Genomic DNA, 27,531 nt, shown 5'->3' with positions numbered 1-27,531 from the left:
GATGGAATTGATAGAGTGGTTGTAAGGATCGAATAGACGGAAAGGACGGAGTAGATGGAAAAAATGGAGTGGATGGAAAGGACGGAGTAGATGGAAAAAATGGAGTGGATGGAAAGGATAGAGTGGATGGAAAGGATGGAGTAGATAGAGCGAATGGAGTGAATCGAACGGAGGAAGTGAATCAAACAGATGAATGAATCAAAATGGAACAGATGGAACAGATGGAACAGATGGAGTGGTTGGAGAGGATGGAGTGGTTGGAACGGATGGAGCGGATGGAGAGGATGGAGTGGATGGAACGGATGGAAAAGGTGGATGGATTGGAAGGAAAAGAAAGAGGATAGAGTGAACGCAGTGGATAGAAAGGACAGAGTGAACGGAGTGCATAGAAAGGATAGAGTACATGAAGTGGATGTAGTGGATATATCTCGATATATCTCTGTATCTCATATTTATGCTATGTATATACAATGTGCCTGTATCCCCATGTTATCCGTATCACATGCTTACCCTATCCATCCTGTCGCTTTATATATGTATACCACTATGTACGCCCCCTGTCCTGATCTCGTGCCTGGTTGCATCCACTTTACTCATAACCACCATATCACACTACTACGCTTACTCTCTCTTATACACCACCATTCAACTAGAACACAGCTATACTATGACACATTCGGTATCGCTGCTCTCATACTAACATGACCCCACGAACTCCGCATCATTCTAATAAAACACAGCTAGCCGAGCACTTACCGCTAGCTTAGGCGTCTCCTCAGGCCCAACGCAGCCAGAACTCAGTCTGGGTGTCCACCCTCCAGACTGAACACATCCAACTGATATCCTCAGCACCACACCTACCACTAAGAAGCAGCTATCATGCAACAACCACACCAGCTGCACACATATCCTGTGCGCCCACACACTATACGACACTCTCTCTCTCTACTGACTTGAACTGAGGTTCCCGAGGGCGTTGAACCTACCAGCGCTTTGAGATCATACCAATGATACATAAGGCGCTATATAAATGACAAGCAACATAAAATAACATAACAACTCATGGGAGGAATTACCTGAATTACCAGCACCAGTATTACCAGTGCCGGCATTTCCTGCAGTTTTTTGCCAGTGGGGGCCTGATTTGCCTCCAGCTCTTGACTGGAGGTAACAAGTCACCCCCACCAGCAAACCTGTAGTTTCCCGGTGCAGTAAAATTGCCGGTGGCGGTATTACCACCAATTTTACTAGCATTTTTCCTGCACTGGGAAACTTTTGATGACCCCCAGCTGAAAAATTATTAGGCTCATTACAGGTTTGCCGGTACCGGCGGGATAACACCGGCAAGCCTGCCTTACCGTCCCCGCCGCCCGGTATCCCGGTATTACCAGTATATTATGGGCAGCAGAGTGACGGTAAATTCCCATTACTATGGAATCCTATAGGACTCCATAAGAAGGGGTTACCTGAATCACTGGCACCGTTTTTAACAGTGATTCAGGCATTTCTTTGCCATTACAAGTTGTACATTTAGAAATATACTAATAGGGACCAAGCTTTTTTAATGACCAACTTGGTCCCTATTATCATATTTCTACATGTACAACTTGTATACTTTACAGTTACTAAAGTTCTTTGCAGCAAAATAATAACTTGTTACTAGAACTTTTTCCTTTTCTTTACAAAATAAAAACACATGTAACTTCTAATCTTTTTCTTTTCTGCCGGTAGGGGTATGATCTACTGGCAGGTCAGGCCTGCCAGGAGAGCAGTGGCCCTCACCAGCAAACTCAAAGTGTGCCAGTACAGAAAAAATGGCGGCACCAGAATTACCAGCATTTTTTCTAGACCGCCACACTCATAATGAGACGCAATGGGTTTATTTCAACTACTATGCTGTTCCTGGTGTCATAATAGAATGAGAATTCATACATTTGATTTCCAAGCAATAAAGCATTCTAGCAGACAACCTTGCATAAGGGTGCGCTGCTTGACTCCCTTTTCCCCATTTTGTACGTGTAGGGCTGAAGCGTGTAAGCTTCGTACTGTTGAGATGGCATACATTCATCAACTCCCGTGGGAAAGGAAGTTCCTGTAATTATCATGAGAGATTTGCCACGATGTGACAGATGACGTAATTACGGACACTACTGAAGAGACATACACCATTTCTCGTCACCCGCATTACTACAAAACGTGCAGTTTTGAGTCACCCACAAGTGAGTGCTGCTAATGTCAGCTAGAATACTGGTAGTGTGGAAAGTTTAGAAACAATGAACTACTAAAGTTTATGTAGAACTACAGCAGAACTACGGCACAAAGAGCCATATGACAGGGGCAAGCGTTGCAGGCCGCTTAAAAAACAAACAAAAAATGAAAAATGTATATTTGATACATTTTACATTGGACCTCATTATGAGTTTGGTAGTATCTGGGCGTTAAATCCACCCAAATACCACCAAACTGAATTACTGTTACCACCACTTAGTCTGGCAGTATTACCGCCGGATTACAAGTGGCGTGATGGGGGTGTAAGTCCTCATTTTTGGGGTCTTTTTTGGCTGAATTATTGCTGCGGTAATTCAGCCATGGTAATTCCACAGATTTTACTGATTGGTGGAAAGTTGGGGGATTTACGGCCAGCAGCATGATGCTGGAGGTAAATCCTCCACTCCAGGGCCATACTCGCAGTATGGCAGAGCAGGAACATTGGCGGTCATTCCATTACTGCCAATGTTTCCCTGCTCCGCCATACGTGTAAGGAGGCCCATTTTCTACACCATGGAACCTACCCACATGCCACATTTCAGGGTTGTAGCCTGTTGGGAAGTATGCTAAACATTTCGAACAGACACACACACACACACACATGTCCACAAACAGGGACATCATTTGGGGGTCGTCAGGGGTCGTGTTCTCCCTTGCTACCCCTGCAACCTCCCTTGCTGCCGCGGTGAAAAAATGATTTTTCTTACTTAAGCTCCTGGAGTAGTGGGGGTCCCCACAGCCCTTGTGGTGCGGGGACTCCGCCACACCGGAGCTGGGGGTGTCCCCCAGCAGTCTTCACCCATCAGGGTGAAAGCTGGTCCGAGGCTTGCAGAGCGAGAAGGAAACGCTCATTAGGGGTTGGAGCTGACCCTGACGTGTCGCACGTGTCACATGACATGTTCAGCTTCAACCCATTCTCCTCTGGTTTCCTCGTGGCTCATATACAGGAACCAGGAAGCTCTCCCAGCTTCCTGGTTCCTGTTTGTGAGCAGCACCGAGGAGCTAAAGGTGGCCTGGAGTGACAGACCGAAGCTGGAAAAACAGATAAGAAGGTTTTTTAAAAAAATGTGGTGTATCTTTCATGTGTGAAGTGCATGTCAGATGTATGAATGTGCTATGGTTCAATGAGCGGGGAGATGAAATATGATAGTGTGTGTGTTTGAATGTTCTGGGTGGGTGGGTACGTGTCTGTGTGGAGAATGCAGTGTGAGTGGATGCGAGAGAAGGTATATGAGTCAGTGAGTGGTGGGTGAATGAGTAGGAATGTGATAGTGTGTGGCTGAATTTTCTGGGTGGTGAATGGTGTGTGTGTGTGTGTGTGTGTGTGTGTGTGTGTGTGTGTGTGTGTATGTGTGTGTGTGTGTGTGTAAAACAACTGAGGTATTTTCTCACATAGGAGTACTGGCATATATTGGCAGAGGCAGCTTTGTGCCTAGTGCCAGTAATAATACTATAAAAAAACACCTCAAAGAGAACATGAGTATGTTCTTGTATGGGAATACTAGCATATGTTGGGGGTAGGCAGCATGGAAATGTTTGGGCACAGCCAGCATGAACATGTTTTTTATACTGGCAAATATTGAAGGGACCGGCATGACAATGCATTGGGAAATGTTTGTGCACTGACTTGCATCTTGCATCTAGGGTATTTTTTTTTCCATGAGTCACCCTACACCCTACAAAACCGACTGCAAACTGTCTGGCCCTCTACCTACATTTTCACAGAAAGTGTGCCATGTAATGCACCATTTTAACTTATTATTCAAAACATTTTCTCATGGGAGGGGGAGGAATTCCTCAGACCCCCCCAACCTGTTTTCATTTGTTCGGGCCCCTCGCTATGCTCGGTCACATTTGCATATTTGTGGCAAATATTTACACCCACCAATAAAACAAATCACCAACCACCATTGGTGGCTGATATATTTTGGCAGCAGGCACCACCCCCTTATTTCTACACTAGTTGAAACATTTAAACATTGATTAAAAAACATATTTACTTCTTTCACTTGGAGTAGTACATGACCCTACAGCGGCATAATCATCATGAACATTGCACGCAGGTAGAGAAACTTGGGGGGCGAGGAGGGAGCCCTAAGCATGACTAGCAGGGGGCCCCCCAAATTTTGAGCTACACCATTGATTGGGCTCTGCTCACCTTGAACGCATTCAAACGTGATGTGAGTGGTTGAGAGGTGATCCAAACTCAACCAGGAGCCTGCTCTGGTGCAACACTGTTTAAGAAAATAAGCGTTGGGCTTGGAGTCTCAGAAGTGAGAGAGCTATGGAGTGACCCACCCTTCCCCACTCAAACTGCTTCTTGGAAAGGGCTTTGTGTAAGCTTCATTCAGGGGACGGTCCTGGGGGGTTATTGAATAACGCACCTCGCACATAGAGCTCTGAAAATCGTAGCTGCATTGAGCCCCACTGTTGAGGGAAGTGCAGCCCCTCATCCCCACACCTCACCCCGTTAAAAAAGATTGAAGAAGAGTCATGTATCAAAGACTAGGACATTATGGTGTTGAGTTTGGCTCTGGGTTGTGGGGGACAACATGTGGTTGCTTGTCACATAAATTAAAGATAAATGCACACAGACAGATGGCCTCAGCTTACACCGCGCAATAGATTTCTTCTATCGGAGTGGTATCTTACTCAGAGATACATTTATAACCAGGGAAAGTTGTTGATACTAAATCCCAGTCAATTTTTTTGTTTTCAGGCCTTGCTCGTGCAGAATTCTGCTTCTTGGTTAACAGGCGCCTCCCCAGGACGGTGCTTTTTTGACTTGTTTAACACATCAATGCCACATATAACAAGTGCTTCTGTGTCCATTGATCCATAGATGTTTCATGCACTAGCTGTTGCCTGCGTTATAAATTTCGGTTATCCTTTTACAAGTACTGCATTATATCTGTTTTACATATAGGCTCCACGTCAAATCTGGAAAATGACATTCCCCAAATGTGTGATCGCAGACAAATCTCGCCTCCCTCTGTGCCTCGGTTTCTTATATCTGGCTAAAATGAGAGCAGCTGGTAACATGGGTGTTAGACGCATCTGATGGCTGTGGGCCATCACTTCCTGGGATGTCACTTGGGGCGGGGTTAAATGACATCACTTCCTGTAATGTCACCGGATGTCAAGGGTCATGTGATATCACTTCCGCTACCCCTGGCATTTTGGTGAAATGACATCCATGTCCACAAACGTCCCTTTTATATATAGAGAGAGAGATAAAGGACACTATTCAATTTATTAATAACATTATGATCTTTTAAAACCGTCATAGCTCACCAAGTCTTTCCATAATTTTGTGCCACATATAATATAAGTTAAAATTTCATTTAAAACTGTTCCCTGAATATAGAAATACCCAACTATGGTTTGGACCATAATTTGTAAAACCCTGATTAAAACGTCTATGTCCTTTAATATGCAGCTCTCTCAGAATATGCCACTTCGTTAGTAAGGACCTGATTCATGGAGTTTTTTTTGCACTGTGCAAAGTGACTTTTCACTGGTGCAAAGTGACTCTGCACTGCAAAAATGCACTTTGTGCTGCTCCATGAATTATGGTGTAATGTCTTGCAGTTTCCACCTCCAGTTCATATAAGCGACATAGACGTTCTTCATAGGGAATATTCAACCATATTCCCGTTCTAAAAAGCGATGGAAGTCGATTAAAACGAAGCTGCAAACTTCGAAATGGGTTGTCGGCCTTTATATCGTATTAGCACTTCCTTCATTACAGTAAGTAGGTTTGGTCAGCCCTAAACATCCAGTTAAGCCCACACTTGGGGACCAGCAGTCCACAAATTGACAGCCAGAACTACACCACATTCTGAGATTGTCAGTGAAACAGGTGGGATGCTAGGTATTGATAGCTCTATGGATCAGAGCTTCATGCCTGGTCTTTAACCTGCCGCCACTGTAAGTGAAGGGAAGATTCTGAGAGTGAGATACTTGCAGTTCCATTTCTCAATCCTTCTTGCTGCATCAGTTGAAAAACAATAAGATGAGAGAGAGTCTTAGGTTTAGGGCCTCCATAACACATCCTGGGCAATAGCCATATGTTAACAAGGGCTCCCTTATATAATTGAGAAGATGTCTGTATGTTTCTGGATCCATGTTAAGCATTTGAAGCTATTAGCAGACCCGTGGCCTTATAAAATAACAGTGTTTTCCCCAGCAGTTTTCAGAAAAACATATATCATTGTGCGTGGGCATGGCACATACTGCCGGTTGGTGCAGCTCCAGATTACAGAGCACACACCTTGTAGAGCTGTGCACTCACCCCTCACTCTTCTGGACTGTGTCTGGGAGACCCTCCTGGTCTTTGAAGGTGGGCCCTGTGGTTCTCCACAAGTGTGTAAGGAGTGCATGCACCTGCACTCCTGACAGCACCCACTCCCAGCTAGGGTGAAGAGGATCCCTAAAGCGTAACTCTAACATATACCCCGGAGTGACTTTGTGCCCGACTCGCAGGACTAACTTTAGTAGGGACGTCAGTGGCACTACCATCCCAGCGAGTGCAGGGGTTGTAGGTCATGCCTGCACTCTCCCATCTCATTCCTACAGGGCATACCATGCTCCCCAACCCCCATCCCAAAAAGGTCCCCAGGGGAAAGCACAAAATTTAGACCACCGGCTTGGCTCAACTTGTGTGGTTTAATGAAATGGTGGCATGACCAAGCCAACGGGACCACCCTTGTGTGCATGGGGAATGCCAACATGCACATATGGGTTATTCCTAATTTGTCATTAAAGAAAAGGGCAAAGGCCCCTTCTATAATGATAATTTGGGCTTTTACATAAGCACTATTGTTATTGGGAAGTGATTGATTTGCATCCTACCCCTTACTCTATACATTATCAAATTTGTGGGTTAGGTATGGAAAGGAAGGGCACATATAAAAAGGTTTTCAGACCAGACTATCTATTACAGAACCTTTGCACCAGTGCAAATAACATTTTGCATGGTAATAGCATTAGGGACAAATTTCGCTATTCCGAAAAATGTGAACTTTAAATGCTCTGGGACTTTGCATGAGCATAATCTTTGCTTTTTATTATCATATCCGGAAAACGACTTTACTTCTCCTTCTAAAAATAGAGGTTTTGGGTGGCGCTATAGTGCCACCTATAAACCCAAACTATTGCATTAGAGTACAGTTAGTCTGTGGTCGGTGATAGCTATTTACTCACCCATTGATTGCCCATGTCCATGCTAAGCCCTATGGGCATTCCCACCCACTTCCTGCCCCTACCTGCCCAAAACACATCCTCCTGGGATCTTATTGAACTAACGTTATCAAGTCTGGCCATCAAACTTTGTGCTCGAAGTGTCTGCCTGTGCTTTTTCAAAAAAAGTCTTCTGAAAGTTAATTACTTCATTGGAGCTGTAAACCAGCTATGGGTATAATAAAAATGTCTTGACCAGGTCAGCCTTCATCCACTCGATTTATAAGCACTATGCCTGCTCTTCACTGAAGTCCTGGGCCAAGCCAACAGTTTGGGCTTGTATATAAGTATTAGACATTTGCCAGGCACTGCAATTGTATGCCTAGCTACTCGCACGATTTGGCAGCTGCCATCAATGGGCAGTTAATACCACTATGGCATTGCTTTTAAATGCCTCTCCAATGGCTAAACAAAAGCCCAAACTGTTGGCGTTACCAGTACTTTTCTCCTTATGATATTGTCATATTCATGTATGTCATGCACTAGGTTAAAACTTGTATTGTCAAGTAGGAAATCTAAAATGAAATGTCTGAAACTGATTTAATGTTTTCATAGTCTTACAAAGACTGTAAACCTCTGCATCGTTTAATGGTCATGGCTGCATGATGTACTTTATTATTGTACTAAGTTTTATGGAATTATTTATATTCTGAAATTAACTTGATATTGTATTGTACTGTTTGTCTAGTGCTAAATGTCGGCACTATTAGCACAAGGGTAAACATTGCCCTGGTGTAAAAGCCCATTAAACGAATACATTTTGTTTTCTAAGGTATATGCACAATTGTAATTGCACCAGTGTATAGATTCTGTAATACAGGCCCAGGAGTGATGTAAAGCAGGGATATAGCTCGAGCACATCCTGTTCATATTATACATCCAGGATCGACTATGAGTGGTCGGCATGTCTGGCCCCCATATTCCTTGAGCTACAACTCCCATCAGTCTATCCAGCATAGACAAAGGGGAGGGCCAATGGGTGGGGAGGGAGGGGGTCATAGACTAACACATCTAGAGAGCCACAGTTTGCACACCCCTGGCATATATAAAGCAATGCAAATAAAGACCTCCACAACATGATATATTGAAGAAATAAAAGTTGAACTCAATACTGTGAAATTTAAAAATAATATTGGAGGGCAATTTCCCATAAGAAAGGTGTGGGCGGGTCTCAGGGAGGGAAGTGCCAATCAGCTACTCTCTCCAGTTCCTACTTCCTACTTCAGTGCAGGCTCGTGAAGGAAGGATGCAAGCTGAGGGACTAGGCGCAGGAACAGGCTTTTCCAAAAGATAAGTGTAAAAATGATGGTGTGCAAGATTGCTGTGTAACAATGTGCTGCTGTGAATGTGAGTGTTTGAATGTGAGAGTGTTTGAATGCTATGTGATTGTGTGTGTGTGTGTGTGTGTGTGTGTGTACGCATGTATGTTTGTATGTTTGTGCGTGTGAGCTGGTACAGGCCATATGAGCAGGGTTTTTTCAGTGGAGCTGCTGCAGGCAGGAGGGAGCTGGAGGCTGGTGCGGGCCACAGGGTGGTTGGAGGATTGGCACAGCTAGCATGGACTTCGACTTCTTACAGTTACTGGCATTATGGGCAAATCCAACAAATGTGTTCTTACATGGCTATACTGACATATATTGGTGCAGCACTATGTACATATTTCCTTACAGTTAGTGTCATTACTTGCATTATGGGCAAAGCCAACATATATGTGTTCTTACTTCAGATTACTGGTGTATGTGGGAGCAGCCATCCAGAACTTGTCTTCCAACAGTCACAGTATTAGCATTATGGACAAAGCCACAATGAATGTGTTTTTACGTGGGAATGCTGGCATATATTGATAAAGTCAGCACAAACTTGTCTGTTTGTAGTAGACATACTAGCATTATTGGGCACAGCCAACATGGAAATGTCTTCTGCACTGGGCAATTGATAAACTAAGAGACGTGTCTAAATACCGAACAGGTTTACAGTTCAGAACAATTGACTACATCCTACTGGGAGTAATACGAAACAATATCCTGATTCTTTGTCTTCACAGCAGGAAATGTTTCACTTTTACAAATCAACTAACCTTGTTAGATAATTGCTAATAGATTCCTTCAACATAACTGTTTTTTTCTTTCACCCGTGGTTTGTTTGTCCTATGAATTCAGCTTTGTAAATATGTATTTTCTGTTTATATATACCTCCAACAAATTATGCTGTATGATTGTTAACTATGACATGTAATTTTGATTGTTTGTAGATTTTTCAAGTGTATTAATATTAAATCTCTACTCCACTGGAGCGTACTCTCACTTTGTTGATTACTTAGTGACTTTTCAAGCACTAATCCAGTCCCTTCTCTTTAAGTACATCATTTTTTAAACTACTAACAATGAAATGAATATTGTTTTAAATGTGGACCTTCTCTTTGTATGTTAAACAATGTCTTCTACACTGACAGAATACTGGCATTTATTGTGGGCAAAGGCATCATGAAAGTGCATTCAAAAATGCTCCTGTGAACTGTTGGTGACCTGGCACGTACAGGTGTTTGATCATATGTTATATTTTTTTATTTTTTTATTTGATTTAATTGTATAAACAATGTTTACAAAAGTAAGAAGAATCAATTTCAAATTCAAATTTTCTAGTGCATTTGCTTTAGTGTGAAGTTCGTTAGCAACGGGGTCTCGTCCTTTCCTCTCTCAACTCCTTTGATTAGCAAGTAAATGTTATTATTATTTTTTTTGGATCAAGTCCTTTTTTATCAGTTAAGTGACCAAGCCAATCGTATGTTATATTTAAAAAAATGAACCGTGTGGCTTTTTACCCTATTTTTCACAACAAAATGTGTGCTGGAAAATGTACAATTTTAACTCATAATATTAAAAATATTATTAAGGGAGAGCCCTCCCCCAAAACCGCACTTTGTTGATTGGGGAGCCCTCACTGGTGGCACTGCTAATGGTACTTGTATTATTATTATTACTACTACTAATAGCGTTGCTACTGTGTATTCCTAGTATAGACGGGGTAGCATTAGTGGTAAGGGAACCTTTTAGTTTGTCCCTTGCTGCATCTGCAGATTGCACGCTGTCACTTCTTCTTTAAGGGCTTGAAAGCAGATCACAAAATGAAGGCCAACCGTAGCAAGAAAGACACTTGCAAATATGCTGAATATAAGATAGATTGGAATGTCTTTTTGCTGAAATATAGTCAGAAGGTAAAACCTTATTTACCGGTCTGAAAAACATATTTTATTTATATTTAAAAATGGTATGTCCCTTTCAAGTACACACATTTAACATTTAATGAAATGTTTTTTTAAAAAAAAGGATTTTACAATCAAATCTGAATTGGATCTGTTTGGCCAAAGCTTGTGAGCAGGTTTGCGAAGCCTCCTTCCCTGAAACTTTACAAAGAAATGAAACAATCGATTTACGTCAAGTTTAGTTTGGCAGGAAGCCGAAAACAAACTCTTCACAACAACAGACAACCATGCAATATTCTAAATACATCCTTTTTGGGAGGTTTCAAATTAGAATAGCATGCATCAAACAGAATTAATCAGTTGAGTTTATACTCCCATTTCAGAGCACACATTTATATCAAACGTTCCTCCATAATAGCACTTCCCCTTCTCCCTCCCCCTGCAATTTGCGTTGTTTGCACTTGCACAATCTGAATGACATAAGACCTAGTAAGATTGCTTGTTTTGTTCACCCTCCATCCGTTCCCCTTGTCTTGTTGCGCCTAGAAACACTTGTGTACAGGCGCGCTATAAATGACTTATCGTATCATATCATACCTGGGTATTGGCGTAGGCAAACTCAAACCAGAGCTCAGGCCTAGCATTAGACCAGCTTGCATGATCAACCCATTCTTTCAAGAGAATTACCATCAAGTGTAGCAAATTAAGTTGTGATGGGCCAGTGGCGCAACGGCCATTGAGCAGACAGGGCTTTATCCCCCCAAGCCTTCTGAAATGTTGGGTTATATTGACTTGACGTGGCTGAAATATGTTTAGGCAGTTAACATCGTGATGGGGTGTTAGTACTTGCATGTCAGGGTAGTGATTAGTAGGGCATGGTGGAGGTGACAGCTAATTCTCACAGCAGTTCTTAAGTGTGTGGTTCAGGCATGGAGAGAGTTAACAGCATTTAAGCTGCACTACAATAGTCTCATTGGAATATGTAAAGAAGTTAGATGCACTCAAACAAATAGATTCGCCCATCCCCCGCAGTCTCTAAAGTTAGCCCCTATGACAACTTTTGAAAGGCTAGACCCCGCCCGAAATGTGTGCCTACTTTCACACATGTGACAAGAGACTCATGAACACCAAGCTGTAGTCCAAGCATCAGACATACCAAAACTAGGTGAAATGGGCCCCCATAAAAAAAAATGCTATGAAAAATGTTGCAAAAACCCACATGCGATCAGCTGGACCTCATTCGTTCGAGCACTGAAAATGATACAAAATGTGAATAGAATATTGAAAGCTTCCAAGTTATAAATCCCTCCTGGGGAATATCAAAAGCAATAAATGTGAGCGATCTAATAGTTTGAGCTGGTCCATTTATAAGCATGTGAAGCAAAAGTCCTAATTAATCCTGACCGGGCGATGTAAATCTAAATTCTCGCGAAGTCTCCTGCTTTGTGATGGTGGCTGTGTGTGGTATTCCTAACCAGACACACCTCTAACATACCCAAATGGTCACGCAGGCTCCCCAGCCTGGGTGATGGGAGCCAGTGTTATGTCCTGTCCACTTATGTATATAACTTCATGTAACTGTGACTTAAGTACTTGTAATAAACATATAAGTAATCCCAAGAAGCCTGGAAGTCACTTTACAACACTGTGCACCTCGGCTTCCGTAGAGAACATTGAAAATAAAAACGAACAGACGATAATTGCGATTCCGGTTTTGTATGGTATCCTGCATCCCCATGGCAGCAGAGGGAGGCAGTGTTCGGCAATCTTTGGAGCCACGCTTGGCTACTCCGCCCACCCACAGATGGCTACAGCCATACAAACAGCGTAAACATGAGAATATGGAAATACAGCGTAATAACCCGCCCTCCAACAGCTCTGTTCCTGGGATTGCCCATTGATGATCTTTGTAGCTCCGCCCCTGCCGATTCCCGTCATCTGTGGGCGATGCAGAATATCATGAAAGCCAGGAGCGATATGCAGGCTAGGGGCTTGCTTCCGTGCCCCTGAACAGTTCAAAGGAGCAGGGTGCTTTTTTTCCTTTTAAAAAAAAAACAACTTTCTTTGTCCCCGCTTTCCTTTTTATAGGACTGGGGGACACCCCCGCAACCCCTGACGTCCCATTATGTTGCTCAAGGGGATGCAGGATACCATTCAACAACCGCATTAGGAAAATAGCCGAAGTCGCATAATGTCGATCAAGTGGAGTGGGGGTTGTAGGGGTGTCCCCCTGTCGGGGAGAAATTCTCCCGGGGTCGGCTGAGCCGTCGGCGGACCTCCGGGCAGGGAGGCCCCAACTCCTCCCGTGTATCCCAAAAATGAGTATGAGGCACACGCAAGAAGCAAGGTGATTCTGCTGTTTTATTGAACAAACGGCAGGGATGGGTCAAGGATCGTACGCGTCCGTCCTGACACACACTCTTCATCATGGGCTCGCAGGCCCTTTTTACCTTAGTATGACGCGCTACTTGCGTCACCTGGGAAAGTTAGCAAGAAACCTATCGCCACTCTGGATTGGCTCCTCGAGTGGTAGGGTTAGTATAGCATACATATAGAGAGCATTGTTAGTGGTTGAGGGTTAGTCAGGTGGTATACTTGGGTTGTCCCTTCAAATTGATACATGAAAATTGTTACATGGAAACCCCTGAGGATTGGTCAATGTTAGTGGCGTCAGTGATAAGAGCCCCATGTTCTGATTGGTCCACACACGAGCCCCCCAGTCTGGGACCATCGCTGTTCCCAGCTCGCGGTGCACCTGTCATTTGCAACTATGTTTCACTATGGGTATGTACAGACAATGTGAGATTTATTCATGTGCTGGAAGGCCGGCTACTCCCACCGCTGCAGATGTCCTTTGAGACGCTTAATAGTATCTGCCTGAGTCTTGAAGCGGGGAATCCAGGCGTCTCCCTCCTCCCGGGCCTGGCACCCTGTCAGGTTTGGCTTGATCATGAGAGGTGGGACCGTGGTTGAGGCAGAATTCTGCACAATTAATATTGTTTTTTTTCACTGTATGCCTGGCTTGATTGCAGGTGTGACCTTGGCGTCGGCTTGTGGCATGCGAATTAGCAACATTGTGCCCTTGACTGTCTGCTTTCGCCGGGCTCATTCTGCGGGATCAGCAACTGAACTCTGGCTCATTCGATGTTCAAGGGACTCTTGCTTGAGGCCTACTTGGGCCTGGTGTATAAGTGGAGCCATCTGATACACAGGCGCTTTAGGTTATGGTATCATATTGCTTTATTTCCAGTATCGTGTCTTCATTATACTTTTCATTATTGCGCATGGTTTTAGGAGAAGCGTGAGCAAACTTTTTTAGATGAGTTCATTGTGCGTCTGGCGTTTCTGCATTTTGAGAAGCCTATGTGAAAAATAATAAAGATGCGCGTCTGTGGGTGTGTCCGTCACCTATGTCGTAGCACTGAGTATGTTCTTCGTGTGGATTGGTGTGGGAGTGTCTAGTGTGTATGTTGCACGGGTATTCTGACCGTTGGCTAGGCCGTCATGGCATCTCTAACGATGTGTTGAGTTAGTGCTGGATGATTCAGTCAAGTCCCTCCATGCCGCAGGCGTCGGCAAGGGTATGGCAGGCTGGCGGGCACGCGGGTGGGCACGCGGGAGGGCACATCCGTATGTTCTTGTACCAGGGTATTTGGTCATCTGGTAGATGGGCAAACTCCTCTAGTGGCGGGTGCCTGGGCCACGATCCTCTAGGCCAGGGGAGAGAGGGGATTGGTGGGAGCCTTTTCTTCCATTCTCCCACTTCAGTCCCCCCTCTGGTCGACTTGTCGACCACAAACATATCCTTTTCCTTATCTCCTCTCACTCTCCATATTTTAGTTACTCCTCCCAAATGTCCATAGTGGTTCACATGGTCTTCGAATGACCAATACATATATACACATGTTCCTCCAGGTGTGCAGTATACCCACTTCCCTATGTAGCTCCTTGGGTTTCTTGGGTTTTCGAGCTTCACAGATGGTGGGTCCAGATGGTTGGTGATGATCTGGTTGCGCAACTTCTCTCTTTCCTTTATTATTATGCCTGTGTGTTGACCGTCATCTGCTGGCATCAAGGGGTGCATACCAACCATTTCGATCATCTCGTCAGTGGTTCGTGCCGTCCGGGCCTTCCAAAATCTTATCAAGATCAGTGCAGCTCCAGCCAAAATAATGCATCCAACTATAATCTTCAGTCCATCTGACAGCCAAGATGGCATCCACGACCATAATATTGAAAACCAGCTGTCGTCCTTTTTCACGCCTTTACTTTCATCCATCATTTTGGAGTGCATCTGGGCCAATTGTGATACTGCTTCCGTCAGTGTACCATTGTCAGCATCGTTAGCAGGAATAAATGTGCAGCATGATTGTCCTATCTTTGCACAAACTCCTCCTTCCATTGCTGTGAGGAGGTCCAGTACATATCTGTTCTGTAGTGCTACCATCCTCACTGCTCGTAGTTCTTCTTTTATTGCGTTGAATCCATTTACTGTAGAATTAATTGTCATCATTAGTTCCCATCTAGTTATCTGGAGCCATTTTGCGTTTGCGTAAGCCTGTAGTCCCGGATGTATTATTGAGGAGTAGAACATTGCTGCTCTGCTGAATAGTCTGTGTTCTGGCGGGATTGAAGTGAGTGCTGTTTCCGACCGTCCCCATAGGTAATTTCCTGTCAAAGGTTCTCCTTGTCTTTTCTTTCTATTCAGGACAGTGTTGTTGCCGCTGTTTTGGTTTTCTGGCTCCTTCTGGGAGTGTACAGATCTCTTCTTCCTCTTGTTTCCTTCATCCATTTTGGGAAAGTTTGCCACATTCACATGTTTCTGGGGCACCACTAGTGATGGTACATTGACGTGTACCATTGTGCATATGCCATTCCACAGAGGGGGCAGTGTGTGGTATGCCTTGTCTCCGCAGGCCCAGTAATGGTCCATCACCACTGCTGTTCCTGCTCCCCCCTCAGGTAACTCCGTCACACTTGCACAGTTGGTGTTGTATCCCACGTCCACTTCTCCTTTATGTTGGTAGCATAATTTAGGCGCAGTCAGCGGCAGTATTGTTATTGGGTCTTCATCCTTCTCTATCCACGTTAGCAGGGGTACGTACTTGACCCAGGTCATCCAACATCTGTCGTTGTGTTCAGCAATACTCTTAGTATCCTCTCTCGTTATCATGTTGCTGCCAACCACTCCTATGTCCCACTTGTCACCCAGGTACACCTTCCCTGTTATTATTATCAGTGGTCTTTCCCAACATCCTTGTTTACCAGGAACTTCAGTGGCGTACCAATCACATGGTAGGTACTGTAATGTTACTTTCTTTGTTTCTCCTTTTTCAGGACCGCTTGTTATGTATCTGAATGCTTCAGCGTGCAAACTGGCCTTGTGGTAGCTCAAGTAATCCTTGAGGAAGTTGTTTTCGTACGGGTATGTGTCTCGTGTTTTCCATACCAGGTGCACCGTGTTCCCTTGAAATCTCCCTTTCATTTGGAACAGTGCCAAATATATTATACATCGTGTTGTTTTTTCATCAATTTCCGTGGCAACGAAAGTTCGGGAAGCGCTCATGGCGTATGGGATCAATGAGCAGACGTAGCAGCTGTCTTCTGTTGTCTGCTTACCTATTTGAGTCATGTGTTGGTACCACATGTTGTTAGAGACGTGTGCTGAATCTTGTATGTAGTCGTCAATACCTTTGTTGTCTGAGTATGTGCTGCGTTTAACTCTATTTCCCTTGTGTGGGATTTTGCTAGTACCACCTGACGTAACACCTGTTGCAGCCGGGGGTGGGGGTATGTTAGATTTGGGAACAGCCAAATATGGATAGCACAACTGTTCTGCCATACAGAGGCAGCCAAGAACCCGGTGATCATCAAAATCCCTATCAATTTTATTACAGATTCTAATCTCACCGGCATTTTGCTCTTACCTTGCTGCAGTCCGGCAGCTAATTCTTGCGACGTTAAAGTTGCCCGCCTGAAAATTCTCAATATGCTCGTTATTAGTGTTAGTTGTTGTTTTCAAGCTCTCCCTATCAAGTAGTCATTCAGTGCCCAGGCAAAGAGCTGTTCCCACGCCAATCTAAGTGATCTATCTCTTAGGACAGGCAAGTAAGGGTGGAGATGGGGCATCGACTGTTCTATGGCCAAGAGAAATGCTGTGTAGTAGACACGTACCCTCCTTCTTTTTAGGTAGTTTGGCCTTTTTATGTGATAGACAAATTGGTGTGATAATTCTTCAGGGTAGTTATTGTCTGATGGTAGCATCTACTCCTGGGCAGTGAACTTTGTTAGTTATTTATTTTCTTAGCAGTATAATAATACACGGTACCTGCATGTGCGAGAGAAAAAGAGAACATTCAAGTGTTTACATGTGTATATGTGAAAAATAATGTCCTTCAGTTGGGTTAATGCTGCAGTGAGAGGGACGTCGATAGGCAGGGGGTTTATGGTTCAACTGGCGGAAGTCTCTTTACTCTTTGATCGTGTGACCATGGGGTGGGCGGTGTGGGAATTACCCTTCTCTATGCCAGTAGTTGTCTCTGGGGAATCTGGGGGGTGGTGGGGTAGGGAGACACTTGGGCCGTTGGCTGTGGTAGAAATCTCTTCCTCCGTCGGTGACGCTGTTGTTGTTCTTCCAATGGCCCTGTTGGTGACGCTAGGGCGGGTCTGGAGTTTGCAGATCTTTACGTCGTGTAGGTGATTCCAGGCACGTTTGTCCTGTAGCTTTACTGCTCTTGTTGATACTTCCTCTACCAGGTGGGGGCCAGTGAAACGTGGGCTGTTCCACTTCCTGTTGAAATTGCGGAGTAATACGTGGTCGCCTTTAGCAATTTTGCACAGTTTTTCTTTTTCTTGTTCTCTCTCCTCGTCTTCTTGTCGATCACTCTTAGACCCACCCCGCGTGCGCTCGAGCTGTTGAGACACAAACCCTACACTAGTAATCAAAGAAGACACATATTGGTACATTTCATCACCAAGAACAGCTGCAGTGCTTTCATAGTCAGTGAATGCTCTTGAGGTTGGCGTCAGAGGAAGGCGCATTTGACGTCCGGTCACCACCTCGTGAGGGGTGAGGTGGTGGTCGGAGCCTGGTCTATTCCTCAACTCAAATAGGGCTAGTGGAAGGCAATACAACCAACTCTTCTTTGTTGTTTGCTGTATTTTTGCAATTGCCTCCTTTAGTAGGCCATTCAGGCGTTCGCATATACCGTTGGCCTGTGGGTGATATGCACATGCAAATTTATGCTTGATATTCAGTAAGGATGTGATGTGCTGAAACATTTCATTGGCGAAATGCGGGCCATTGTCTGACCGCAGTACCTCGCACACTCCACACCTGGGGAAGACTTCCCTCACTAGGAATTTAGCTGCTCTGAATGCGTCTGGGTGTGAGCAGGGTCCAGCTTCAATCCACCTGGAGAATGGGCATACTACTACGATCATATACCTATTCCCTTGACATATGTTAATCATATCAACATAGTCAATATGGATGTGTAGGAAGGGTCCCTCTGGCCGGGGTATAGTACCTTTAATCACCTTCAGTGTGTGACCAGCCGTGAACTGTTGGCATGTGAGACAATTGCTGATGAAGTTTGTCACATGGGAGTTTAACTCGGGGCAGAACCAGTCTTCCCTAATTCGTGCTGCAATGACCTCCTTCCCTGTGTGGGCTGGGTGGTGTAGTTGGCTCAGGGCGGTGTTCAATAGTGTCAGTGGCATTACCATCTTTCCAGTGTTACCCTGGCGCCATAGTGCGTCAGTTGGGGACATTGTACATCCTCTTTTAACCCATATTTCTTTTTCTGCCATTGGTGCAGCTGCTTGTAGTTCCATTATCTGTGTGGCCGGGAGATGTGTGTACCCTTCTCTTATCAACATCTCTTTAGCTATCCCCCTCCCTCTTCCTCTCTCTGACTCTGGGGGGTTCCATATCTCACCAAAATATGCAGCATACTTTGCATGTGCGTCTGCTGCTGCATTTTCTTTTGAGACATGATCTTCTCCATTAGTGGGTGCGGTGCATTTGACCAATGCTAACTCTTGGGGGTCATTTATTACTTCAATTAGTTCAGCCAACAAGAGAGCATGTTGTACTGGAGTGCCGTCTGCTCTCCTAAACCCTCTTCTCCTCCATTTTGACAAACCTGAGTGGACTGTGGATGTGACATATGCACTGTCAGAATATATGGTCACTCGTTTGTCAAAGCTTTCCTTCAACGACAAGATCAGTGCAACTAATTCTGCTGCTTGAGCAGAGTAATGCTGTGGTAATTGTACACATTTCATCACCACACACACCGGTACCTACGTCATTTTTACCACTGCCGCCCCAGTTCTCCTTATACCATCACTTTGGTCAATTGTTGATGACCCATCAATGAACAAGAGCTCACCTCCATCTACTGCGTTCTCTTCAACCTTTCTAGTGCATGTGTATATTTTAGTAGTCTGCGTACAGTCGTGTACATAGTCTCCTTCCTCAATTACTTCTGCTATGAACCTTGCAGGGTTAACAGTGCTACATCTAACAATAGATAGTTCTGGTCTGGATAAAATTATCTCATAACCTGACGCCCTCTGCGTGGTCAGTGTGGACTTAGGCTTGTTCAATATAGCAAATAGTGCATGTTCTACAAACAGTGTGGTTGGGCACCCCATGCTAACTGCTGATGCTTTCTCTACCGCAAAGGCAGCTGCGGCGAGACCTTGTTCGCAGGGGAAATGTCCTAACATCACAGGATCCAGGTGGCCGCTGTAAAACGCTACTGGTTTGTAGCCCATGCTTGTTTTTTGAGCCAGTACTGCTTTCATCACTGCTGAGTCGCAATGTGAGAATATGAAAAATTGTCGTTCATAATCTGGGGTGGCCAGTACCGGGGCAGTGGATGTTGCATCCTTTAGTTCATCAAAAGCCTCTTTCATTTCCATTGTCCACCCCAACCTTTTCTCCCCTCTGTTAGCTTCTTTCAATCCCTCAAGTAGGGGTCTTATGTATGAGCTGTAGTCAAATACCCATGCTCTACAGTAGTTGCATAGTCCCAGGAACTGTTGTAGTTCCCTTACTGTTTGTGGCAGGGGCGTTTTTGAAATGGCTTGTGCCCTTTGTGGTGCAATCTTTCTTCCGTATTGGGATATGAGCTGACCAATGTAAATGACCTGTTCCTGACAGTACTGTAATTTTTCCTTGTCTACCTTGTAACCCTTTTCAGCCAGTATTGTCAGCATCTTCACTGAGTCTTCTCTGCATCTCCTCTCACTGGTGCTGCAAATTATTATGTCGTCAACATATTGCAACACAGTGCTTTCCACTTCAATGTTACCTAAATCCATCTGTATTACTCTGTTGAATATTGAGGGTGACTCGCAGTACCCTTGTGGTAATCTGGTGTGTTTCCACTTTGTGTTTCTGTAAGTGAAGCTTGTCAGGTCTTGGGAATCTGGGTGTAGGGGTATTGAGAAAAAAGCATTTTTGAGATCTATCACTGTGAATCGTGATGCCTCTGCTGGAATGCCGCACAAGATTGTGGCCGGGTTTGCTGCTATAGGGTATTCTGCTTCCACTATGTTGTTCAAAGGCCTGAGGTCCTGTATGAAGCGCCAAGACCCCCCTTGGCCTTGCGCACTGGGTATACAGCTGTGTTACATGGTGATTCTGATGGGACCAATATGCCATTGTTAATAAGGGCCGTTATTGTTTCATATATGCCCTCATCTGCCTCTTTTGATAGTGGGTATTGTTTCACTCTGGGTAGTATTGCGCCCTTTTTCAATTTTATCCTTACTCCCCCAATGCTTTTTATGCACCCCACGTCATAGGGACTGGTAGTCCATAATGATGTGGGTACTTTTGCCATATCCTCCTCGAGGAAGGGAACTGGGGTGGACGTGGGTGCCTCAAGTGCCATTGCAATTTTCTGTGCCACTTGTTTGTACGTCACTCTTAGCCATATTTCTACACTCATCATAAACACCATTTCTCCTTCTTCCTTTTCTTCCGAGAAGAGCTCCTCATCTGACACCTGGGTGAGTCTACATCCTTCTGCTAGTGCTATCACCGCCCTCCATGCTCTTCCTTCTCTGTCTTGGGCATGTACTGCGATGTAATCAGCAGTTGCTATTATACTCTCTATGTTCACCGAAATCACCTTTCCTTCTGGTTCATTTGTGGGCGTTTCAGGTCTAAACAAGTAGGCTGCTGGTCTCCTCCAAACTTTTCCTTCAATCCCTGGCATCCATGCAAATGCCATGTCTGTCCCGTATTGGAACAGTTCACCATCCACTGGCTCAGCCCTAACCACTGTCTGTCCACAGTATGCTTGCATAATTTGTCGTGCAGTGAGCATGTTAATTCCTGGGGTTGAGCAAATTATGCCGTCCTCCGTAAAGGAGATCGTCATATTCAGTCTGCTCATGATGTCTCTCCCCAGTATATTTACTGGTGAGGCCCTATGATACAAAAGTGGGACTGACATGTCATAATCCCCTATAGATAAGGGAATGTTATCAGTAAAGGGAACCAACCCTCTAGCCCCAGAGAATCCTTGGGTGTTCATGGCTTCACCTGACATCTTTAACTTACCTTCCCTTATGCAGGACCGGGTCGCCCCAGTGTCAACAAGGAATGATAATTTTTTGTCACCTATCGTTACCTCTATGCGTGGTTCCTCCGCACTATTAGGTGTTACCGACAGGATGGGACACACCAAGGCCGTCTGTGGGCTGTCCTATTGGGGGTATAATGATTGACCACTTCCTGTGTAAGGGTTGTGTCCCAAGACCGTCACCCTACCCAGTTGTGTTTGCTGTAGTTGTGTATTGGTAGACGATATGTTATTATCTTGGATTTGTGCGGGTTGTTGTACCTGCTGTGTTTGGGGTTGTTGTGCTATCGCTACCTGTTGTTGTGGTAGTGGATATACCTGTGGCTGTGGTTGTGTTACCAGTTGTTGTTGTCCATTTCCCCGTTGCAATGTCTGCTGTTGCTGGATGCCCTGCTGTTCCTGTGTGTGTCCTTGTTGTCCCTGTTCACTCCATGATGGTGTGCCTGTTCTCACTCTGCATGTGCGTGACATATGCCCTACTAATCCACAGATCCAACACACCGGTGGTTCCCTGTTCTGCCATGGGAAGTTTCCTGTGTTGTCCTGGTATACTGGTTGCCCGGTGGGGTAGTCATTTCTAAGACCTCCCACCTGCTGTTGTGTATTATATCCGTATCCTATCATTATTCCTCCCCGCCCCCTGTTGTAATTATAATACCCAGCTCCTGGTGTTGAGTATCCTCCTCCCATGTTAGTTGTGTATGGTGGGAGTGGCGGCTGCTGTTGTGTTATGATCTGTGATGATTGTATTTGAGAGGGATCTTGTGCAGCCACTACTTGTGTGGGGTTTTGAGTCATTGTTGTAGGTGTGGTTATTAGTGCACCTTCCATCGTATATTTATTAAGTTTTTTCTGTACTAATTTAGCCTCTTCCGTTTTTCTATCCTCTTCCTTTTGTTTCATCTTTTCTTGCCATGTTCTGCAATGATGCACTATCGTCAGTTGTATTTCTGGCCATGTTTTTGCTTCCATCCCTACTACTTTCTTCAGTTGTTTCTGAACTACTTCTGGGAGCCCTTGTATTAGTATGTGGTAAAATATTGCTGGTGTCTTGTCCCATTGCTCTCTAGTTTCCATGTGCCACTTCTCTTGAATTTCCTGGATATAATCAACAGGATCTTCGTTGTCACGCATCTTGCGCGAGGTAATTGCTCCTATGTCTGATGTGTCTGGGTACTGTACCCTCAGTGCCTGCCATAATGCATGCCTGCAGTTTGCGAATGGTGCCCCATCGTGTGATGTGTTTGGTATTGTGACCCCGGGGAAGCCTGCTCTCTTCCAGATGTCATCCGCTGCATCCCCTAATATTGATATTAGAAGGCCCTTTACATCCCCCACTGCCAACTTCTGTCCTGCAGTGTGTTTTTCCATTTCATATATCCATTTACAAGCACCTCCACTTAATGATGGGAGTCTGCACTTTATATTTTCCTTGTCTGCATGCTTCCAGGGGACGTATTGTGGTCTAACCCCTCCCCTCTCCAGGAGTGGCATTAGGTTGTGTCCTTGTTGGCCCTTTGGGTCCCACACAATCGAATCCGTACACCCCTCCTCTTCTTCTCTATCTTCTATGTCGTCAATGGGGTCCATATTGCACGTAGCTGTTTCGCCTCCCTCTTTTCCCTTTCTTACATTTTTTCCTTTATTTAATATGGGCGTGTGTGTTTGTTCTCTCTGCCTTCGTCCAGGGAGGTCTCTAAGCTTCCCTGCATAGGGTGTCAGTTCGTGTGGGAAGGGCGCTAGTTTAGATGGGCACGCCGCACGTAATGAGCGTGAGGTAGTGGAGCATGTAGGACGGGATGGTGACGGTGTGGCTGCACGTGTCTGCTTTTCCACTGTTCCTTGCTCTTCCTCCTCACTTCCCTCCAGTTCTTCCTTTCTCCTGCATATCCAAGGTGATCCTTGGTTTGTCCGAGTGATGTATAGTTTATCTAAGCTTTCCCTTCCACTGTCTCTCCCTTCCCTCTCTATTCCTCCTTCTTCCTCACTGCAAAAGTCCTCCATTGACGGCAACCCCCAGTCTGTCTTGTTCCCCTTAATCGTTACTGTTTGTAAGTCTATTAAGTCTATTCCTTCATTGCCTCCTTTGCCAATTGTTCCCCTTTGTTGTGATGTTGTTGCTACTTCTGTGTCTCTGTATATGTACTTTCTTACTTCACTCCCCCCTCTCCTTTCTTCTCTCTCCCCTTCATTTTTTTTCTCTATTTCCTTGCCAATTTCTTCTTTTCTTTATAAATTCCTCCATTGCTTTAATACTCATCTTTTCCATTATTCTTTCTTCTTCTCTCTTTCTTTCCCATTTCGCTCTTTCCTGTTCTAATATGCCCTCTATCATTCTTCTTTCTTCGTATTTCCTTGTCGTTTCTGATAGTAATTTTCTTCTACATATTTCCAATTTCTTTTCTTCTTCTTCTTCTTCTTCCCTCATTTTGTCACGCAGTGCTGTTCTGGATACCCTTTCTGCTACTGCCTTCACCCTTTCTGCTTCTCTCTTTTTCTCCTCATTTCGTTCCCTTATTTTGTCCAGCTCATCCTTGCTTTCTTTCTTTTTTCGTGCTCTCTCTCTTTCCTCTTTCTCGAGCTGCTTGATCAGTCTATTCTGCTCATCCCTTAATCCTACTAGTCGTTCTTCCAAGATCTCTTCCGTCTGTCTTAACAGCTCTTCCCCCTTTCTTTTCCCCTTTTCCCCTTTCCCGTTGCTCCTCCTGGTGTCATCCTCGTCCATCTTCCTCACTACCTCCTCCTCCTCTTCTGTTAATGAACCTCGTAATTTTAATAATATCTGCGCGGCTACCCACTCATCCTGTCCTATTCCTGCGATCCGTTCCTGGCCAATCCCTCCTTCCCCTGCGGGCATTTTCGTGCAGGCGGATCCCGTCGTGCTATTCTGTTCCCTTCCTGTGTGGCTACCTGAGGCTGTATATGGTGGCGGGCTCGAGTACCCCTCAGCCGCCCTCAATTGAACCATGTCCCGTAGTTCTGTTAAAGGATATAACCCCCCTTCCTCCTTTTTCACCACTTTCGCTAGGGGTATATTGCCGGTCTGTTCCTTTGCCATGGTGTCGTCATTTTGTTATCCGTCCCCTGTGTCCATTCAATGCTATACTTGATCAGTTTCTCCCTATGGGGCGACAATGTTTTACATATGTGTTGTAGCGGGGTAGTGAGGGTGTTCCCCCACCCTCCCGATCCTGCCCCGTATGACATGGTAGCTCTTTATTTGTTGTCCTTCCTCTATTTGGTAGCTGTTATCTTACTGACAGTTTATAATATACAGCCTCTTACCTGGCCCCGTAAATTTGGGGACTTGTGATAATCCGATAACCAAAATTAGTAAAATATAGCATTCACATTTGTATATTCTTTTCTTTCTTTTCCACCCTTACGGCCCCCTGCGGCCGAGGCGCACGTAGCCCCCTGCGGCTGCGTGCCCCTTATTACGTTCTTATACAGCCGCCCCACTTCCACTTGCTCCCCCTCTCTCCTTTACACTTGCCGTGGCCGGCGTTCTCCGTGCGCAGCCACGCCCCCGTTTCCGCCTTTCCCCCGGTCGATTCACTACCGTTTACCTTTGTTTCCACTCCCCTACCACAACTCTCTTTCCCCCCACTTTCAAAAATAAAAATGCCTTGTGCTCGAAATATCCTATGAAAACCCTACTGGTGACGTCACCGATTTCTTCAAACTACTGGTAAGTTCTTCACATGTTTTTTTTAAGTCCAAAATATACTTTCAATCCACCCCCGTTAACCCCACAGCTATCTTCCTGTCACACCTGGAACAAGGTAATCAACAATATAATCGGACTGCGCACACTGCGTCGCCTCGCGTGTGATACGCCCCTCGACAGCAGGGCTTAACCAGCCAATTATCTTCCGTATTGGGCAACCAGCTAGCTACCGCCTACAGGGAACCGTCATCTATCTATCGAGTTTCCTGCTCGATCAATAGGGATCCTCATCTACTCATTGATCAATAATCACCAAATTGTAGGAAACCGCGCATGCACACACACCCTTACACGTGGTCGCGACCTAGGCCAATCAGTGTCTCCGAGCGGTCGCACGTGATGTTTTCGTGCTCCGCCCCCTTCTCTCCCGTAACGTAGCGGACTGCTCTCGCACTTGTCCGGCTACCATTCATTTCATTGCCAACACTAATTTGTCAAACCTTCGCCGCGCACCTGTGCAACACCTCCCACCTCCCGTATTCAATTCCTTCCCCCTCCCTCACAATTTCACATTGCTTGTTGTGCGTGGCATACTCACCAAGTGCTCTTGATGCGGGGCCACTCGACTGCGTGCACCCCTCCAAGCGGCTCGCCACCTCCCCTTGTCTGGACCACGTCTGGACACTCGCCAACCGCGGGCGGGATACTTCTCAACCGGCTCCCGAAGGCCAATATTCGGATTGCGCTGTCCGGTCTTCTCGCCGTTCCGCGATGGTCCTGTAGTCCTCAAAAGGGGGCAGCGGCAGAGGGGGCCGCGCCGCCGGGCCTCCTCGCAACGGGAGCACTCGGAAAAGATAAAAATAAAAGTAGACCTCAAACAGATCTCAGCAGTGCCTCCAACTTGTCGGGGAGTAATTCTCCCGGGGTCGGCTGAGCCGTCCGCGGACCTCCGGGCAGGGAGGCCCCAACTCCTCCCGTGTATCCCAAAAATGAGTATGAGGCACACGCAAGAAGCAAGGTGATTCTGCTGTTTTATTGAACAAACGGCAGGGATGGGTCAAGGATCGTACGCGTCCGTCCTGACACACACTCTTCATCATGGGCTCGCAGGCCCTTTTTACCTTAGTATGACGCGCTACTTGCGTCACCTGGGAAAGTTAGCAAGAAACCTATCGCCACTCTGGATTGGCTCCTCGAGTGGTAGGGTTAGTATAGCATACGTATAGAGAGCATTGTTAGTGGTTGAGGGTTAGTCAGGTGGTATACTTGGGTTGTCCCTTCAAATTGATACATGAAAATTGTTACATGGAGACCCCTGAGGATTGGTCAATGTTAGTGGCGTCAGTGATAAGAGCCCCATGTTCTGATTGGTCCACACACGAGCCCCCCAGTCTGGGACCATCGCTGTTCCCAGCTCGCGGTGCACCTGTCATTTGCAACAATGTTTCACTATGGGTATGTACAGACAATGTGAGATTTATTCATGTGCTGGAAGGCCGGCTACTCCCACCGCTGCAGATGTCCTTTGAGACGCTTAATAGTATCTGCCTGAGTCTTGAAGCGGGGAATCCAGGCGTTTCCCTCCTCCCCGGCCTGGCACCCTGTCAGGTTTGGCTTGGTCACGAGAGGTGGGACCGTGGTTGAGGCAGAATTCTGCACAATTAATATTGTTTTTTTTTCACTGTATGCCTGGCTTGATTGCAGGTGTGACCTTGGCGTCGGCTTGTGGCATGCGAATTAGCAACATTGTGCCCTTGACTGTCTGCTTTCGTCGGGCTCATTCTGCGGGATCAGCAACTGAACTCTGGCTCATTCGATGTTCAAGGGACTCTTGCTTGAGGCCTACTTGGGCCTGGTGTATAAGTGGAGCCATCTGATACACAGGCGCTTTAGGTTATGGTATCATATTGCTTTATCTCCAGTATCGTGTCTTCATTATACTTTTCATTATTGCGCATGGTTTTAGGAGAAGCGTGAGCAAACTTTTTTAGATGCGTTCATTGTGCGTCTGGCGTTTCTGCATTTTGAGAAGTCTATGTGAAAAATAATAAAGATGCGCGTCTGTGGGTGTGTCCGTCACCTATGTCGTAGCACTGAGTATGTTCTTCGTGTGGATTGGTGTGGGAGTGTCCAGTGTGTATGTTGCACGGGTATTCTGACCGTTGGCTAGGCCGTCATGGCATCTCTAACGATGTGTTGAGTTAGTGCTGGATGATTCAGTCGAGTCCCTCCATGCCGCAGGCGTCGGCAAGGGTATGGCAGGCTGGCGGGCACGCGGGTGGGCACGCGGGAGGGCACATCCGTATGTTCTTGTACCAGGGTATTTGGTCGTCTGGTAGATGGGCAAACTCCTCTCGTGGCGGGTGCCTGGGCCGCGATCCTCTAGGCCAGGGGAGAGAGGGGATTGGTGGGAGCCTTTTCTTCCATTCTCCCACTTCACCCCACTCCCCTTGACCGACATTAAGGGACGTCAGGGGTTGCGAGGGTGTGCTCTGCTTCCATAAAAAGGAAAGCGGGGACAAAGAAAGTTGGGATTTTTTTAAAGG

The 27,531-nt window shown here is 45.6% G+C and overlaps 1 protein-coding gene across 4 annotated transcripts in view; it reads right to left on the bottom strand.

Annotated features, from left to right (window-relative positions):
• Window positions 1-27,531, bottom strand: part of TMEM229B (transmembrane protein 229B) — a 464,282-nt gene that overhangs the window by 416,498 nt on the left and 20,253 nt on the right. The window contains exon 2 of one of the 4 annotated variants that reach the window (XM_069637371.1): window positions 13,437-17,623. The exons of the other annotated variants lie outside the window; for them this stretch is intronic. Within the exon in view, the coding sequence (XP_069493472.1) occupies window positions 14,256-16,553 (2,298 nt within the window). The 5' untranslated portion in view covers window positions 16,554-17,623 and the 3' untranslated portion in view covers window positions 13,437-14,255. Of the gene's footprint in view, window positions 1-13,436; window positions 17,624-27,531 lie in introns of those variants that run through there. 4 annotated transcript variants of the gene reach the window in all.

This window comes from Ambystoma mexicanum, chromosome 14 (genome assembly GCF_040938575.1).
Source record: "Ambystoma mexicanum isolate Mex_15411 chromosome 14, UKY_AmexF1_1, whole genome shotgun sequence".
NCBI lineage: Eukaryota > Metazoa > Chordata > Amphibia > Caudata > Ambystomatidae > Ambystoma > Ambystoma mexicanum.
Note: the sequence above shows the minus strand (reverse complement) of the source record. Positions and strands in the feature narration are given on the sequence as shown.